Source organism: Bos javanicus, chromosome 26 (assembly GCF_032452875.1).
Source record: "Bos javanicus breed banteng chromosome 26, ARS-OSU_banteng_1.0, whole genome shotgun sequence".
NCBI classification, from domain to species: Eukaryota; Metazoa; Chordata; class Mammalia; order Artiodactyla; family Bovidae; genus Bos; species Bos javanicus.
In genome coordinates, this window is record NC_083893.1 from 13,677,296 (window position 1) to 13,696,384 (window position 19,089).

The window sequence follows — 19,089 nt, forward strand, 5'->3', positions numbered from 1 at the left end:
GTCAACAGATCTTGCATGTTAAACAAGACTGCATGTAAGTCAGTCAGCATATGTACGTGTGAGATTAAATGACTTTCAATGTTTGAGGCTCAACCATCAACTGCAGAGACTAGTGGATGGAGGTTTTTAAACTCCATTTCTCTCTTCCACCTCTCTTTCCTAATTGACTAAATCAAAACAAATCCTCCTGGGTGTTGGTAAGCTTAAGGAAGAGTGGAAGGGAGCCTAGAGATGGGAGGGAGGAAGATGGGGAGCAGGGAGGTTGAGGTTTGGGTGACTGGGAACGCAGGCCAGTATGGATGGGCCCCTGGTAGCAGCGACAGCCAGAAGAGAAATCCGGTCCAGGGGGTAGGAAGGGTGCCTGGAAAGAACTGCATCTGTGCCAAGCATCAGCTTTTACCTTTCACAGAGCCCCCCCTTTTTGTTTTAATGCTCCACTGAAACACAGAAAAGTACACAGATCTCAGTGTATGGCTCAGTGAATTTTCATGAACTGCACACACCCTGTATGCAACACCCAGATCAAGAGAGTTACCACAACCCCACAGCCAACTCCATGCCCCGTTTCAGTTATTCCTTCCCCATTTATATACATGGGAGTCATAGGTTATGTACTCCTCGTCTGGTTGATTTAGATCAACACTGAGTCTGTGGCCTAGATTTGTAGATTTTCATTCTTATGCTGTTATACAGTGTTCCATTTGTATCCATTCTAACGTGCAGGTCATGTGGAGAGCCTCCAGACGGGGGCTGTAGGAATAACTCTGCCTTTCTCATAGTGTCTTGGGAACATGCTATACATCTCTGTTGGGCTTGTGCCCATGAGTGAGAAGACAGTCACATTCAACCCTTGTAAACAGTTTTCTAATATGGTTGTACCACTTTATACCTCTCTATCAGAACTCAATTAGATTCTTCTTGATACTTAATAGTTTCGGTCTTTTAAATGTTAGTCCTTCTTGTGGGTATGTGTTGGAACTGTGGGTTTTTTGCTCGTAATGTAGAGTAGGGAAATTGAGCAGAAGGGCCCTTTTGAAAGGAGAGACCAGATGCACAAGATAACTTCCTGCCTTAGGGACCAGACCAGTCAGGCCTCCGGTGAAGATGACAAGCTGGAATGTTTCCCTTATACTTAGCATTAGCAGTTCAGCTCAAAACCATCTTAACCAAAGATTCCACCAGAATCAGCAAAGAAAACGCCATGGTAACGTGGGCCAGAATTAAACACCAAGGTGAAGGTACACATAGCTACACAGGTACAGTTACACGTTTGTCTTTATCTAAACACAAACAATGCCCAGACTTGGAATTCTGTTCCCTTCACAATACTTTGTAATGGGACAGGACACAGGTAACTCAGCTACCTGTCCTAGTGAGTCATTCCAGCCATTTATTTGTGAGGACCCCTTGGACTCCCAGAGTTGATGCGAAGGTTATTTTAAACTTAAGGCATCTGAAATTCAACAGACGCAAAAGAAGCATTTTCAAAGCTTCCCTTATCTGACTCAAGGCAGAAGATTCTGTGAGGCTGTAATCAATCAGTGCTCTCTCCTGGGGAGTTGCACTCACCAAAGAACACAGAAAACGCTTGCACCTGCATAAACAAACATTTCACAAACTTTTTTAGCTTCCATTTATTCCCCTAAAAACCCGTCTTCCCTAAATCTATAAAAATACTGAATCTCTATATTGTACACTGAAACTAATAATGTAAATCAACTATAGTCTATCTTTTTAATTTTCAAATTAAGAAACAATTGCATTGGAAAGCTGATTTAAAAAAGAAACCATTTGATCTTCCCATAGAATTCCTTTTCTCCCCCTTCCTTTCCCCTATTAAATTACATTATAAACATCTTCCCCTAATTTGGAGGGACCACTTCTTTGCTGGATTTATGTGCATATGAACAAGCTTTGCTTTTTCTCCTGTTAATCTGTCTTTTGCCAGTTAACTCACAGGCTTCTAATCACTGAGCCTAAATTAGAGCCAACAGTTTTCCTTCCCAACAGTCCTTTGAAGAACAGGACTCCTCAATTCGGACTCCCCTCATCTCATGAGTAATCATGAACCTATTTAGTACACCTGCTCTGGTTAAAATATATTGTCTTCCAATTTAAGTGTCCAAGTGACCCCACGTGCCGTGGGTCTGGTACAATTTTTAAGCTGTGTCCATCAGCGCTTGCGTGTAAGGTTTTTTCTTTCTGTAAAGCAGGTACTTTAGACATAACCCCAGCCTTCTCAGCAGGCAGGGTCTGTCCCCTCGACAAGGGCTTAGTTAGCGCTTCCAACCACACGCCCCAGTAACGCCAGGCCTCCCGGCTTCTCCTGGAAATAGCCAGCTGATCGTCATCTCAGCACCGTTCATTTACCTACGCCGCCTCCGAGCCAGGATCCCAGAATCGTTATGCCAGGAGATGGGGCCCAAATCAGACTAACATTCTGAAAATAGGATTCCATTTGTTGTTCAGGGCATAATATATTTTTGGAAAACGAAGCGTAAAAGGGACCTGGAACAGTAATCCTCTCCCCCTTTTGGAAGGGGCTGCACAAGGTACAGTCACAGAGCTCCAAATGGTCGATGGAGTCCGCAGACGCGGCTGCGCTGAACCCGGGGCCTCCCGCACGAGCTTCAGGCCTCGGGACGCAGCCTGCCGCTCAGGGGGCGGTTGCTGAAGCCACAGCGCCCGAAGCCCGGGGGGCGGCGGGTGGGAGCGAGCATGAGTCGCGGGTTAGCTTACCTGCGGGACGCCGCCACGCGCGGGGGCCACCGGGGAAGGGCAGCCTGGAGCCGGTTCTGGGGACCAGCAGCGGGAAGGGGCGCGAGGCGGGCCTGGGAGGCCCGACAGGGAGCCTGGCAGCCCCGCGCCGCCCGGCCAGCTCCCCTGCGAAGCCAAGCGGCTGGAGGGCGGAGCCGGGACACCCCGAGAGGCGGGGCGCTGCTTGGCGCCGGCCCCGCCCCCTCGGGCGCCCGAGGCTCTTGGGACCGAAACCACCTGCGCCACATCCCACACCTCACCGTTGAACGGCTCGGGGTTGGGACGCTGGCACCCGAATGTTATAAAAGCGCCCGGGGATTCTTTCGTGCGGGCACTCGGGGTCCGTTTTTTACAAGGATCGAAGTTAGTGCCTACAAGAGAGCTTCTGGCATGTCCAAAGTCACTACAGGATTGTAAAAAGACCCATTTTCCGAGAGGATCCCTGAGAGCCTAGCGTAAAAATTAAAACAGAAGGGGGCGTACTTACGTTTTCATTGACGTTCTTGGTTTTGATTTTGAAAATTGGTTTCCCGTGGCAAGCGCTGGCATGAAAGCCCACTTGCACCTTAAAATCTTGCATACACACTCACTTGTGTCAACAAACACCTTCCTGTTTCAAATACACTTTTTTTTTTTTAAACGAGTGTTGTTCACGTCATTAAAAAGGTGAATGTTGCTGTATTGAACCTGCTGTAAAGGACTTTGTCCCCCCTCCCCCTAAAAAAGCTCATCAAGCAAACTGGAGTGTGCAGATGTCCCCAGACGCAATCCATATACTCCAAGCTACTCCTTAGCAAGTGCAAAGGATGACAAGTGTCAGTACTTCATACAACTAGATTTAATAAGTTGTTATTACAGAAAAAAAAAGAAGTCCAAACTACAAAGTTTAAGCATTTGTAAGCAATAGCTGCATTGAGCTCCATGGTTAGTCACAGTACTGCAGTTCCACACAAGCAATTATCAGTCCAAGCCCCAAAGGCGGAAGCTGAGTAAGGGTTACTAGCAAAAACAATCTAAGAGAACAGGTAATAAAAGATACAATACATTTAAAATTAGTTGTTAGTTGAAAAACAAATACAGAGATCTTAGCTGTGAACACTCTAAAATTTATGTCCATTATTTTGACAGCAAAAATACAAATACCTAATACTTTATACCCCAACAGAACTATATCCAAAAAAGAAAAAGAGCAGTTGTCCTGTATTAGCACCCAGGTTTTCTACTTGTTGTGATTAACTTCATTGTCATACAAATCGAAACACCCCCAAATTACATATCCATTTCTTGACCCTTTTTGGGGTATAAAGTCAACAGCATTAATTATAAAATACTCTGTGGTAAAATGGAACACTATTGCAGCTGAGATAGAGAAGTTTGGTTCTTATTAAAAAAAAAAAACAGAAAATGTTAGATGACATACCATACAAACTGGTGAAAAAGCAACAATTCATACAAATAAGCCAGTTTTAACAAAAAGATAACTGTTTTTCACTAATCTGTGACTAATCTTTCACTCAAACCTTGCAAGTAGAGATGTCACAATACTCAAATATTTAGGTAGGAGCTTTACCCAGTTAAATGCCATTTTGTTGCTAATATAATAGATAAAAATGAAAACTAGCAGTTATTTGCTAATTGCATAAATGCAGTACATTCTGCATTAGCCCATGCCTCACTAACAAGCTATAAAACACAAGATATAGGCAGAAATCTAAGCATAATCTTTATAGCACTAAGCAAATTTTTCCAATTTCTTTTCTTCTGTTCCTAATCACTTATTTGTAGTTAATGTAAAATTCCAACCAGTAGTATCCAATTTGTTAAAATTTTACATCACAACTTGATCTAATCTATATATTATTTACAAAACTGAATACATAGAGCATACCCAAGAGCCAACTCTGGACATGTGTTTCTCTGAGTCATTGATAACCATGCTTCCTTGACAAGGGCCCTGGAGGAAGCCATCAAGGACTGGGAGAAGCACACCCTCTGTCTAGAGCAAGTCATAGGATGTTCTGTTTACGCAACACCAGTTTTGCAGTTGTATGATTTTTGTTTAATTTTAGGTGCCATGACAATGACACGCTACCTTAACAGCACAGCTTCAAGGTGAGTTTGGGTGCTGGAAAAGAAGCAGGAGGGCAGACAGATCATGCTCAGAGTGGCCGGATGTGTTGCCACAATAAGGGACAAACAGGGGCCTCCATTAACAGGGAGCAGGCAGGGCTGGGGTGGGAGGTGGGGAGTGGAGAAGGACGAAGCCTGAGGCTGTCCGTGTACAGTGGTGACCTCCGAGTGTGCGCCTCGCCAGGCCACCCATGTGCTCGGGAGGCCACTTGCGCAAGACACTGAGATCCAAGTCTAGCCACCCAGAGGGCTGGTCCTCTCAGAGACTTCCTCTCACTCTCAGACGTCACCACTGTGAACACAAGGCAAAGATGTGGCCTGGTGAACGGTGCTGTCTCATACGTGGACAGCGGTCAGCGGCAGATTCTCTCTCTCTCTCTCACACACACGACAGAATGAAGAGTTAGAGGGGGGAAAGCAATGAACCACTCTGTTGACCTGGCCAGGTTCTCAACCTGGTGGTATCTCAGTAACGGGTGACTTCATCATCAGGGCCACAGATCTGGCTGCACCTGGTGTTGTATAAATCCACTGTGACATCCCCAGAGAACTGTACTGTGACATCCCTAGTCTTACACTAAACCACTGTAATAAAGGAAAAGGCTTGTCAAAATCTCACATGTTCTGCTCATTCTGTCATTTTATTACCCAATTATCCATTACATTTTCCAATCACTTTACATAACCAACCATTTTCATCGTTGTCACACTATTGTAAACCACATCAGCAAGTTAATACATAAAGCTTTGCATTTCAAAAAACTAGACACTTTAGTAACAATATTACAAAGGTTTTAGCTTCAAAAATAACTGAAAATGAAAAAAATAAACTTTTAAAGAATTAGCATCATAAAATTAATTTATTCCAAGTAAAAATACAAAATAATATTATGACATTGACCAGATATGAAAGTCCCTCCCAGAAACAACTCTATTAATGATTGAGAAAGCACTCCTTAAAGAAAATACGAAATAAAATGAAAAATATGTAAATATGTTTAATTTTTTTCTTAGCAAAAAATCTTTCTAAAAATAACAATGAAAATTTGTCTCAGTACAAAGGCTACATTACTATTGAAAAAATACCAGCATGAAGAAAAGGTACATATTTGACAGTAGAAAAATGATTTCAGTGAATCACAATGTCTAAAGTTTGCAATGAAAATAAATCTGCAATAAAGATTTATGCCTTTTTTCTTTTCTTTTTTTTTTCTATTTTTTATACAAACAGTACAAACAGTATTGCACATAACAACAAATAGTCGAGGTTAGGTTATAGCCTTCAAAAAATCGACTAGTTCAAGTGTCACATCAAGGAAAGGCCACAGCAGGACCTGTGATACCCGGGGGCTTCCCATTAAGTTGCAGGTCAGAACACCTCTGTGTTTTTAAAAAATAATTTTTTTCGAAGGACCCTCTCTTTTAATATAACATTAACAACTTGGGGGCACATTTATTTACAAAACAAAAGGGAACATGTTATAATTTAATAAACTAAAAAAAGTTCTCTTTAAAAAAATACAAACAGAAGAACTCTTTCACAATCCTGGTCAGTCGTGCACAATCAACGCTTGATTATAAATATACAAATTAAGGGAAAGTAGTTTCCACCACCTATTCACAACTTTCAGCACCAAATGGAGTTTATTTTTTGTAACCTATTCTTCATGACAATGTTTTTTCGCCTTCACGTCAGCTTTATGCTGTACCATCTTCCAGCATTTTTTTTAAATCTCAGTGTTACTTTAGTACATGAAAGAGGGGTGCTTCTTCAAAAAGTTTTGCTTCTTCCACATAATTAGGTAGATTTCTGTAGGTTAGATATGATCTTTAATATTATAGTTATAAAGCTCTAACTTCTTCATTTTCAAAAACACAAATAAGCATGAAAAAAATAAAGTTACCCATCTGTTAAATCATTTTTCTTGCAGAATTAAATTAATATATATTTTTTCTGAATAAACTTACTTAGAAAATATCATTTTCTTTCCTATATTTCAAAATTGAGGTATTGCAAAAGATCATGTCAGTCAGAAAGCATGCCTTTTTCCTTAAAAACAAACAAACAAAAAAATCTTCAGCCAACTTTTGAAAACTGTCTAGAATACAAAAAGTAGTAGTGCATAACAAAATTTCTTGTACAGACGAAAAAAACCACAAACATAGAAAAAAACAAACGAAAACCACAGCTGGGCTGGGAAAAGCAAGTATTACCAAAAAGCCCAGAGGTAACCTCAAAGGGGGAGAATTCTAATCAGCATTTAAATCCAGTAAAAAACTATTTCGTTTTTTTTTTCTTTTTGAAAACAAACTATAGTTTGAGAGCTGGTAATTGCAACTAAACACTGAAGAAACAAAACAGAACAAAGCGCTGTTAACTTGAGACAGTACAAGGACATCACAGCAGATAAACAGCGACTTACATCTATTCTGCAGTGTCACATCCAGTCCGATTGTCCCCAGAATTCCAAAACATAGGAAGAAGGTTTAAAAAAAGACTTACACAGTCTCATAATCATTATGTGTTCATATATTACTATCTGCAGCCCAAGAGTGAATGCTAAAAAAATGTCCATGGTACTACTAGCAGGTCTGAATTCTATTCAAGCTTTACAGGATAAATCCAGGGAATTAAGTAGTTAATTTCTCACCCAGACAACCAACCCTGCTCAGGCCATCTTAGTTTGTCCAGACATTTCTTTAGCATCACGATCACACAACTTTCTTAAAATGTGCCTAGTTTGTCAACTGACAACTTATCTCTATATACTGTATATATTCCTAGTGTTTGTAAGCTAAGATGAGCTCTTTGGTTTTCTGGACAAGGTCTGAAGCTATGTAAAATGGTGCAAGCACTAGGAGATTGTAACTAAGAGCTCATGTGTTAGTTAATAATATACCAGTTATGAACTGTCAAGTTCGTTAATGTCTGACACAGAGGCTTTAAACAGTTAAAGTTTGATCACAGTTAGACATAATCACTTTACTATATAAAATAAATTGCACAATATATAACAGAGCACCGCAAAGTACTTCATCTACCATCCACAAATTTGCTTTAAGAATATCCTACACCTAGGTTTTATATTGGTTGTAATATAGGTCATTCTGTTATGGGCTCTTCCTAATTTCAGAAGCATTCCATTTATTGAGGCATGCCTTCCTCCAGTCAATTACCATTTCCTTGAATGAAAAAAATTTTTTCTTTAAAAATCAGTATTTTATAGCTTATATAGAGTCTTAATTTGTGCATTGTGGGAAGGTTTTATACTAGACATCGGATATAAAATTTATTGCATGCAGCAACCTGATTAAGTAAACATGCAGTCAGAAATAGTGACCTTCCTTTGAAGCTTTCTCAAGTCTATTCTGATCTCCTTTCGGCAGCTGATTCTATCCCTAAATCACAAAAGTGTGTTGTTGGGTTTTTTGTAATTGATACCTTAGCCTGAATAGAGTATTATGGTATTAATAATACCATTTTAATAGCAGCAAAAGCTATTGCAGCATAAATTTACATAACACTAAAAGATCTAACCAAAATCCTCAGCAAAACAAAAATCAAACATGAAGGAAAAATAAAGATTCAGCTTATGAGGTATCCTTACATGTCAAAACAGAGAGCAACTAAAGGCTTATTTTCATTAAGGGTTATCCTTACTCTAAATGACCCCAACTAATGATTGCTGAATTGTTGTGAAGTTTTTGCTACATCTGCCACCTACTCACGAGTATTACCTTTGGTAAGTCTTCTCCTAGGGGCGATTCTCTAAGTTTCTGAAAATAAGTGCATGCTCCAGTTCAAAAACGATCAGAACAACAACAACAACAACACAACAACAACAGACAAACAAAAAACCACAGACATCAACCTGATGGCCGCTGATGAGAATGGCAGTCTACAAGTGACAAATCAGGTGTAAGGAATCAAGGTACCAAGCAGACAAAGGTGAGAGTCAAAGTGCAAATCAGTACCGTTACACTCTGCAATTCTGCGTTATACTGGACACTGAGTTCAGTAATGTGACTGTAAATAAGAATAAAAAGACCCATTTCTTCTTTAAAAATCGAGAACAAATGCACAGATTTCCAGAACACTGTAAGCCCTGAGGCAGTGCCCTCTCTTTTCCCTCCTTGTTATCTACTCCAGTACTTGTGGCTGGGTCTGCCCTGGGCTCAGCTCCAGCGGAACGGAACGTGGCGAGGGCGGTCGCCTCCCTCCTTCACCAGCGGTTTGTGGAATTCCCGCCCGGCGCGGGAATGTATGCTCGCCCAGCAGTATTCGCAGTAATACTGCAGACAGGTGACGTTGGCACAGAAGAACGGGGCAAACTTCCCACCACAGCGTGTGCCCTGGCACTCATCACACATCTGATCATCCAGCACATATGGCTTCACTTCCACCTGGACCCAAAGAGGAAAGACAGGAAAAAAGATTTTAGAAAAGCTTCCTCACATTTCTTCCCCTCGAGAGCTTATAACGTAGCTTAATATGTCTCAGTCAGGCTCAGTGTTGAACTCAGCTGGTTATCAGCAGTGGCTGAGTGTATGCGCTTTGGGATCTGCTCCTTGATGTGCTAGTTGTGTGATGACAGGTAAAGTCTTAACCTCTCTCCGTGCTCCTGTTGGCTCCATCTGTGGGTCTGTAAAGTAGGTTTAACAGTGATACACAGACACACACATATCTGTGTATCTGTATGGGCATTACAGGGTCTGCATCAGAGTGCTGGTGAGGATTGAGAGGAAGTGTGTGGAAAAGCACATGAGCTGAATCCTGAAGGCCGGCAGCACCTGGCAATGTGTGACAGGCAACAGTGTTTCTGTTGGACAGAGAGGACAAAGCCCCAAAGCAGGCAAATGGCAGGAGCTGGGTGGAGGGGAAGTCCCCCTCAAGGCCGGCAAGCCCGGCTAAAGGGTGACCAACAGGGCTCTGGGCTTTGACATTTTAAACACAAGCTTTCAAAACACTAACCTCTCTCAGTACTGTTTACAATGGACCAGAGGGAAAGGAGGACAAGGGGGATATTAAGAAACTACTATAATGACTGAGGCTGTTTTAGTTTTAGATTTTATTGCCTTAATCTCCCTCCAAGACTGGAAGCTTCAATAGAGGACTTTTCAGCACAGTCCTGCAGGGGGCATTTTATTCTAAATGAAGCAATGCTATATTATATAAAAACCAGAAGAGAGGAAGGACAAAAGTCACCCCAGTTTTCCCCCATGTTCTCTTCCTAGAACCTCAGACAGAGAATGCCATTCGTGTTTTCATGGTGAATGTTAGAAATCAGTAGGAAGGAGGTAAGTCTCTGTGTGATCAGGCTCTTTCTCACACCAACCTCAGAGCCATTCTGGGCAAGAGCAAGCAAGCTCCGTGGCCACTGGGGCTGTGGAGACGGGGACCCATGTTTTTTCTGATATGAGCCAACTGCCTGACGGGTCAAGCTGCCTTGACCAGTAACACAGCCAGGAGGTTCCAGCAGGGTCTGGGGCAGGGTACCCCGAGGCTGCAGGGGACAGGGTGGGATGAGCGGGGACGTGAGGGCTGCTGGGACTGGATTCTTGTGTTCCTGGTCCTTCTCTTCTAAACGCCCCTCCACCGGCCTCCTCTGGAGTTCTGTCTCTAACCATGAGCTCAAGTCATCGGTCCTCAGCCAGCCAGAGACTTTTGCTCGAAGGCCCACTGGAGATGACCTGTCCCAGCCCTTTGGTTACCCAGGGGGATTCACTCTGGCTCCAGTTCCCTTCTCTTCCCCTCGTCAACCTGACAGCTTAATGAGTGGGCTTCAAAAAAAAAAAATCTCACATTCATCTCTCCATCATAATTAAAACTGTCGTGGCTCTGAGGTCATCTGTCTGGTTCAGATCTAGGCCACATTACTAGCTGTGCAGGCCACTCAGGCACTCTGGGCCTCTGTTTCCTCATCTGTACCCTGGAGGAGAAGAGCTCCTGTGAGGAGCAAGTGAGCTGAACCACATCAAGCACACAGAACAGTGCCTGGCATGGCATAAGCCCTAGGTAAGCATCACTGTCACTCCTGCTTCCGCTCCAGTCCCACCCGCAACAGGCATCTGATGTGCCCAATGCCAATGACCTGGGCACTGGCCACCAAGCTCCAGGCCTTCCCTGGTTCAACTCTCCTGTGCCCACGTGAGCATTTGAATCATCTGCCTTCTCGGTGTGCCTCATCTAGTCAAAAGCCCTTCAGCTTCTCCCCTGCCTTCAAGAGTAGCCCAGCTGCCTCCGTGTAACAGCTGCTCCCCATCCCCTGCGACTCCAGGGTAAGCCACAGCCTTCGTGATCTGCCCCAGTCTCCCTCCCAACTAGTTCCCAACTCCAACGCAACCTGCTCTCTATTTTATCCATGCTTTCTTTCCCGGTTAAGTGCTCAACCCACCCAACAATTTCACATACCCAATGAAGTCCAGTCTTTCCTTTCTCTTTCTTTCTTAACATAAAATTAACAATCTTAGAGTGAACGATGCACTGGCTTTGATTACATTCACAACGTTGGACAACCACCACCTCTACTTAGTCCCCAAACATTTCATCACCCGGAAAGGAAGCCTATAGCCCACTAAGCAGTTACCCCAACCTTCTCTCCCTCCCCAGCCCCTGGTGACAACCTCTCTGCTTTCTGTCTCTGCCAACTTACCTATTTTGGATATTTTATAAAAATGGAATCACAAAACTGTGACATTTTGTGTCTGGCTTCTTTAACTTATCATAATGTTTTGGGGTTTATGCATGTTGTAGCATGCAGCAATATTCCATTCCTTTTTATGACTGAATAATATTCCACTGTGTGTGGATATATGTGTATGTAGATATATACATAATGTTTTGTTTATGCATTCAGTCATCGAAGGACATTTGGGTTGCTTCTACCTTTTGGCTGTCTTGAATGATGCTGCTATGAACATATGTATATATATGTTTATTTGAATACTTGTTTTCAATTGTTTTCAGTATGTACTTAGGAGTTGATCTGCTGGGGCGTATGGCAGCTCTATGATTAGCTTTTTGAGCAACTGCTAAATTGTTTTCCACAGCAGCTGTACCATTTTACATTCCCACCAACAATGTACGAGGGTTTCAATTTTCCTGTATACTCAACCAACACTTGCTGTTTTCCATCTTTGTGATTAAAGTTATCACAAAAGAGGTGTGAAGAGGTGTCTCACTGTGGTTTTGATTTGCATTTCCCTACTGAATAATGATGCTGAGCATCTTTTCATATTCTTGTTGGCATTTTACACATTTGAAGAAAGGTCTATTCAAGCCCTTTGCCTGTTTTAAAAATTGGATTGTTGAGCTGAAAGAGTTTCTTTATAAGTGCTAGATACTAGACTTTTATCAAACATGATTGTGGGGGAAGGAGGCTGTGCTGGGTCTTCACCGTGGCGCACAGGCTTCTCCAGTTGTAGTGCTCGGGCTCTAGAGCACATGGCTCAGTGGCTGCGACATGTGGGCCTCGTTACCCCAAAGCATGTGGGATCTTAGTTCCCTGACCAGGGATCAAACCTGTGTCCCCTCATTGGAAGGCAGATTCTCAACCACTGGACCAGTAGGGAAGGCCCTATCAGATATATGGTTTGCAAATATTTTCTTCTATTTTGTAGGTTGTACTTCACTTTTTTGAAAACATTCTTTAATTAAACTAAAAAGTTTAATTTTGACATCCAATTTTTTTTTTCTTTTGCTGTTCTTCTTTTTTTTTTTTTAGAATTAATCTTTACAGGATAGGTCCCCCCGCCCCTTTTTTAAATTTATTTAATTACAGGCTAATTACTTTACAATATTGTACTGGTTTTGCCATACATCAACATGAATCTGCCATGGGTGTACACATGTTCCCAATCCTGAACCCCCCTCCCACCTCTCTCCCCATACCATCCCTCTGGGTCATCCCAGTGCACCAGCCCCAAGCATCCTGTATCCTGCATCAAACCTGGACTGGCGATTCATTTCTTATATGATATTATACATGTTTCAATGCCATTCTCCCAAATCATACTCACCCCCCTGCCACAGAGTCCAAAAGACTGTTCTATACATCTGTGTCTCTTTTGCTGTCTCGCATACAGGGTTATCGTTACCATCTTTCTAAATTTCATATATATGCGTTAGTATACCGTATTGGTGTTTTTCTTTCTGGCTTACTTCACTCTGTATAATCGGCTCCAGTGTCAACCACCTCATTAGAACTGATTCAAATGTATTCTTTTTAATGGCTGAGTAATACTCCATTGTGTATATGCACCACAGCTTTCTTATCCATTCGTCTGCTGATGTCATAGCTAAGAATCCATTGCCAAATCCAAGGTCAGGAAGATCTGCCCCTATGTTTTCTTCTAAGAATTTAATGGTTTTAGCTCCCATATTTAGGTTAATCGATTTTGAATTAATTTTGTATACAGTATGAGACCAGGGCCCAACTTCATTCTTTAGCATGTGGACATTCAGGTGCCCCAGGACCATTTGTTGAAGAGACTATTCTTTACCCATTGAATGGTCGCAGCAAGCTTGTTGAAAATTAACTATAGGCTGACCTTCCTTAGCTATTTCTGTCCCACAGGGAACTCCTCCTTCCTCCTTTGAACTTAATACTCCATTTTGCTCCTCTGGCATTTCCTATCTATAGTCCTGCCTTGGTCAGCATCTTTCCTTATCTTCAAGCACCTTGAGGACAGAGTCCTGGAGCAAGACAGGATGGTGGCAGATCTGTGGAAGCATGTAGTCTGCAGAGACAGCGGGCTCCTGGGGGGAAGGGAGCTGCAGGCTCATTAGAGTATATATGAGCTGGACTGAGCTCCCTGCACTTGGAGGCCAAGAAGGAGCGAAGGGATGGACTGAGTGCCCTCTGTCCGAGGTGGGAGGACTACTCATAGGCAAGGCGTGCCAGGAATTGGAAGTAGTCAGCTTCTCCACCTGCAGTCCAAGAGCTGAGGGCTGCTCTGTTTCTATCACCAGGTAGACACCTGCACTCAGGGTGCTCCAGCAACCAGATCTGAGCCCCAAAAAGCCCAGAAAGAGGATCCAGCAGTAAGAGAGAGGAGGTCTGAACAAAGAGAATTCACACTCAGCAAAAAAAAAAAAAAAGCTGCCTGAGGTGAATGGGACGACAGCCCTTTGTAATATATACACACATGACGAGTACTTAAGGAGAATACTTAAGTGAGGGCACTTTCCAGTTTTTCATATGTATACATTAATGTTACTTTTGTTCAGGTGTATAAGTGACATTGTGGTTATATGGGGCTTTTGTCCTTCAGTTATTTTTAAGAGCTTAATTTTTTTTAAATTGAGGTTAAAGTCATAAAGAATTAACCATTTCAAAGTGAACAGTCTAGGGGCATTCAATACATTCACAATGTTGTGTAACCACCACCTTTGTATGGTTCCAAAACACTTTCACCACCCAAAGGAAACCTTGTACTCTAGTTTTGTTTTTTAGAGAACTTTTTAGAGTTACATACTGAATTATTTCAGTATGAAAAATTATATGATCTCTGGGATCTGCTTCAAAATAATCTAGAGTGAAGGTGGGAAAGTGGGCAGAGGTGTAGATGAAACAAGACTGGTCACAAGTCAATAATGATTCAAACTGAATGACAGGAACCTTGTATGTTGATAACTGTTCTAACTCTATGATGGGGTTCACTACACTATTCTCGAAGGACAAAGAAGCCTGGTGTGCTGCAGTTCATGGGGTCTCAAAGAGTCAGACATGACTGTGATGAACAACACTCTTTTATTATTAAGACATTATAAATAAAGGTTATTTTATTTATATAAAATATTATTGTAAAAATTGTATTGTAAAAAATTATTGTAAAAAATATTATATAAAATATTATTAAATGTCTATTATTAAGACATTAAAAATAAAAATTATTAAGACATTATAAATAAATACATCAAAACTGTGACTTTTTGACTAATTATCAGATGAACTGAAGAGAGGATAACATTGTTGAGATTCACTTTAGTGGGCTAGAAGATCAAGGGGGTATAAATACTTCAAAGTTCTGGGAAAAAAATAATTTGAAGATGAGGGGAAAAAAAAAGAAAAATTTGAGAATAGATCCAGGAGAACCTAATAACAAAACCTACATAACTTAAATAAACCTACATAACAAGAAGGGGGAAAAAGTGAGGAAATGTAATTAGATGACTAGAGTCCTGGAATTGCATATCAAAAACTCCACCAGTTCCAGTCTGGAAAATACACACCCCGAGGTGTATCCCAGATATTGAAACCAAGTTCCCCTAAAACCTACTCCCCCTGTCCAGTTATGATTATCCTCTCTATCTAAAACTTTATATATATATATTTTAACTTTATATTCTTTCCTGTCCTAACCCCTGTTCCTCTCAGGATGGAGGAGTATCAAAAAAAAAAAAACAAACAAACAAAAGGGGGAACTGCAATGGAGCAGGACGGTCTGGGGCTCTCTTGGTGAAAAAGCCTCTCTGTGTTCCTTGTTTCTTGTTTGTAGAAAAAGGCTTTAGTCTCCTTCCCAAAGCTCCAAAGAACAGATTCAAGCAGTTACTAATTAGGGGAGTGAGGAAATACAGAAACAAAGAAAAAACAGTCAAGAAGTAAGAGTCCCAGTTCCTCCTTAAGAGAAATTCATGACAATTTGACACGTATCTTTAAGCTATTCTGCAGGAACTAAGACCCTCAGCCAGGAGGAAGGTGGTGACTACATGCTGACCATAAGCATACAGACCCCAGACTGGTTGGAACTAGAAGGTTAATGATTAAGATTCTTGAGACACCACCCTGTTACCTCATCACCAACCAACCAGGAGAAAGTCATGTCCCCTGCAACCCTCACCCCAAATGCTGCCTTTCAAAGAAAGCCCTTCCCTGAAAGCCATAGGGAGTTCAGGTCTTTGGAGCATGAACTACCCATTCTCCTTTACTGGTCCTGCAATAAACACTTCACTATAAGCCAGCATCAATGAAATGGCTTTACTTTGCCATGGGTGAGGGGATCCAAGTCCGGCTGTGTAATACCCATATGTGTACGGTTACTTTGTTTTTTTAGATTTTTGCTTCTATTGGCAATTCTGCAATAAACATACCTTTGATATGTTCTCATATCTGTGGTTTTACTTCTAAGCATTGGGATTATGTCATTAATGGCAACCAGCAGTAGGATTATTGGGTCAAAGAGTACCCAATACTCTTCAAAATGAGTATTTTGAAGAATTTGAAACATTTTGAAGAATTTGCTAGTTTGCCTCTTTAAAGGGTTGTAGCAATTCACATTTCTATCAGCAAATGATAAGTAGTTATCACCTCTTTTAAATGGTCTCCAGATGAGAATAAAATGACATTAATTTTCTTCTTCCTGACTACAAAGAAACCTGAACATCTTTTTCGGCGGATTGCCTATGAAATCTTAATGTGAATTATCTTTTATCCAGTATACCACTATGTTGTATGTCTTTTTCTTGCCAATTTATTAGAGTTCTTTGTATGGTATAAATAATAATCTGTTAATTTTTTTTCCAGATCCGTAATTTGCCTGTTGACTTTTTTCAAGGCATCTTTGCCATTTAAATGTATTTTATTTTTACATAGTCTAATATATTTATTTCCTTCTGAAGCGTCTAGGTTTCTAACCTTTTTTATAAGAGTATCATCAATTTTCTACATTTAAGTATTTCTTTATGTGGATCCTATCTTTATGGTTTGTTTCATTACAAATAATTTACAATTTTTGTTCAAACTGTGACTATTTTCTCCCTTTTTTCCTAGAATAGCATAAAGCTGCTAATGTTCTTCTAAGTCTTCTTTTTTCCCCCAAGGTTACAGTCCTTTCCTTTATTGGATTTCCAAATTTTAAAAACTTACAAGTCTCCTGACAAAGAAATGATATCTTGACTAGATAAAGGATTTGGGGGTCTTATCCTTTTATCTCAGACTGATTGATAGTATTCCTTGATGTTCAAGCTCCCAGTGCTGCATATGAAAACTCTGATGCCAGTTTTCTTTTTTCTTCTGTTTGTAGGAGATAGTAACTAGCTCTTTCACATGGAAATATACAATATTTTCTTTTTATCTTCAGCGTTCAGAAATTCTAGTGTTATGGAACCAAACTTGGGTCTGCCTGCCCACCATACAGCAAAGCCAATTCACTGACACCAGGCTGTGGTGAAGGAACGTAAAGCGTTTGTTGCAGGGCCCAACAAGGAGAATGGGAAGCTCATGCTGAAAAGACCAGAACTCTCTGATGGCTTTTAAGGAAGGGCTTTAAAAGGTAACATTTGAGGTGAGGGCTGCAGGGGGCATGACCTTTTTCTGGTTGGTCGGTAGTGAGGTAACAAGGTGGTGTTTCAGGAGTCTTAATTATCAACTTGGCTCCAACCAGCTTGTGGTCAGCATGTAGTCACCATCCTCCACCTGGGGGCCGGGGCCAGGGTGGGGGAGGTCTTAGTTCTTGCTGAACAACTCGAAGATGCATCATATTGTTGTGCTTTCCCTTGAGGAGGAACTAGGACCCTGTTTTATCACTGAACTGTACTTTCTTGACTGCTTTCTCTTTCTTGACTGCATTCCCTCACTCCTCTAATTAGTAACTGCTTGAGTCTGCTCCATGGAACTCAGGGAAGGCCTAGGAGACTAAAGCCTCTTTCTACAAACAAGAAACAGGGGACACAGAGGGGCTTTTATACCTAGGAGACTATTTCAATTCTTAATACAGTGGCATGCAAGGAATAGGTGGTAGTTTAGTCGCTAAGTTGGGTCCAACTCTTTTGCAACCCCATGGACTGTAGCCCATCAGGGTCCTCTGTCTACAGGATTTTCCAGGCAAGAATACTGGAGTAGCCTGCCATTTCCTTCTCCAGGGAAGATCTTCCTGATCCAGGGATAGAACCTGCATCTCCTGCATTGTAGGCAGATTCTTTACCACTGAGCCACCAGGGAAGCTCTCCATTTCATAGGGAAATGGTTAAATACAATGTGGCACATCTACCCCATGGACTATCGCACAGTTACAAAAAGACTGCATTAGTGCTTCATTTGGGAGAGGGCGATGGCACCCAACTCCAGCACTCCTGCCTGGAAAATCCCATGGATGGAGGAGCCTGGTGGGCTGCAGTCCATGGGGTCGCTAGGAGTTGGACACGACTGAGCGACTTCACTTTCGCTTTTCATTTTCATGCATTGGAGAAGGAAATGGCAACCCACTCCAGTGTTCTTGCCTGGAGAATCCCAGGGACGGGGGAGCCTGGTGGGCTGCCGTCTGTGGGGTTGCACAGAGTCGGACACGACTGAAGCAACTTAGCAGCAGCAGCAGCAGTGCTTCATTTGGAGGGATTTCAACAGCAGGGGGATATTAGGATCTAGTGGAATGATGGACACAAACACCTACTGTAAACTGAAGAACACTAAACAAACATTAGGTCAAGTAATACATTCGTGCTGATACTTGAAAATGCAGTATGAATAAACTGCACCTTCCGTAGCATTATTGGGCACCTGCTGACCTGGGGAGTTCATCTTTCAGTGTCCTATCTTTTTGCCTTTCATACTGTTCACAGGGCTCTCGAGGTAAGAATACTGAAGTGGTTTGCCATTCCCTTCTCCAGTGGACCACATTTTGTCAGAGCTCTCCACCATGACTTGTCCATCTTGGGTGGCCCTACATAGCATGGCTCGTAGTTTCATTGAGTTAGACAAGGCTGCGATCCATGGGATCAACTCCTAGAGTTGGTGATGGACAGGGAAGCCTGGTGTGCTGCAGTCCATGGGGTCGCAAAGAGTCAGACACGACTGAGCAACTGAACTGAACTGAACTGCACCTTTCTGTGTATTCAGGCTTCCAGCTGAGCTTGGCACCAATATTCTTCACCACATGGGGGTCTGAGGGATCCAGTAAACACAATACTCAAAGATGTGTCAGAAAGCCCTATCAGTCCAGAGGCACCAGGCACAGGCACATACTGATGCCTTATTTAATCAACTTCTTTAAGGAATAACAGATTTCTCATAAGTTACTTTTCCATGAAGCAGACATTTTTCCTTTTCGGTGCTAGACATCTTGAATTTTGATATTTTTTGCCAGAAATCTTCCTAAAATGTACTATCTATTCTTTCCCCTCTCAAGCAAAGGGTACTACCAACGTCCTTTACAGTAAGGTAAAAGGTGTCTTGCAGGTAAGACAATGCAGTGGACAGTTTTTCT

The 19,089-nt window shown here is 41.9% G+C and overlaps 1 protein-coding gene across 9 annotated transcripts in view; it reads right to left on the bottom strand.

The window, feature by feature from the left end:
* CPEB3 (cytoplasmic polyadenylation element binding protein 3) overlaps positions 1-19,089 on the bottom strand; it is a 265,126-nt gene that overhangs the window by 56,810 nt on the left and 189,227 nt on the right. For 8 of the 9 annotated variants that reach the window (XM_061402802.1, XM_061402803.1, XM_061402806.1 and 5 more), the window contains one exon: positions 3,576-9,291. The exons of the other annotated variant lie outside the window; for it this stretch is intronic. In XM_061402802.1, the coding sequence (XP_061258786.1) occupies positions 9,064-9,291 (228 nt within the window). In that variant the 3' untranslated portion in view covers positions 3,576-9,063. Of the gene's footprint in view, positions 1-3,575; positions 9,292-19,089 lie in introns of those variants that run through there. 9 annotated transcript variants of the gene reach the window in all.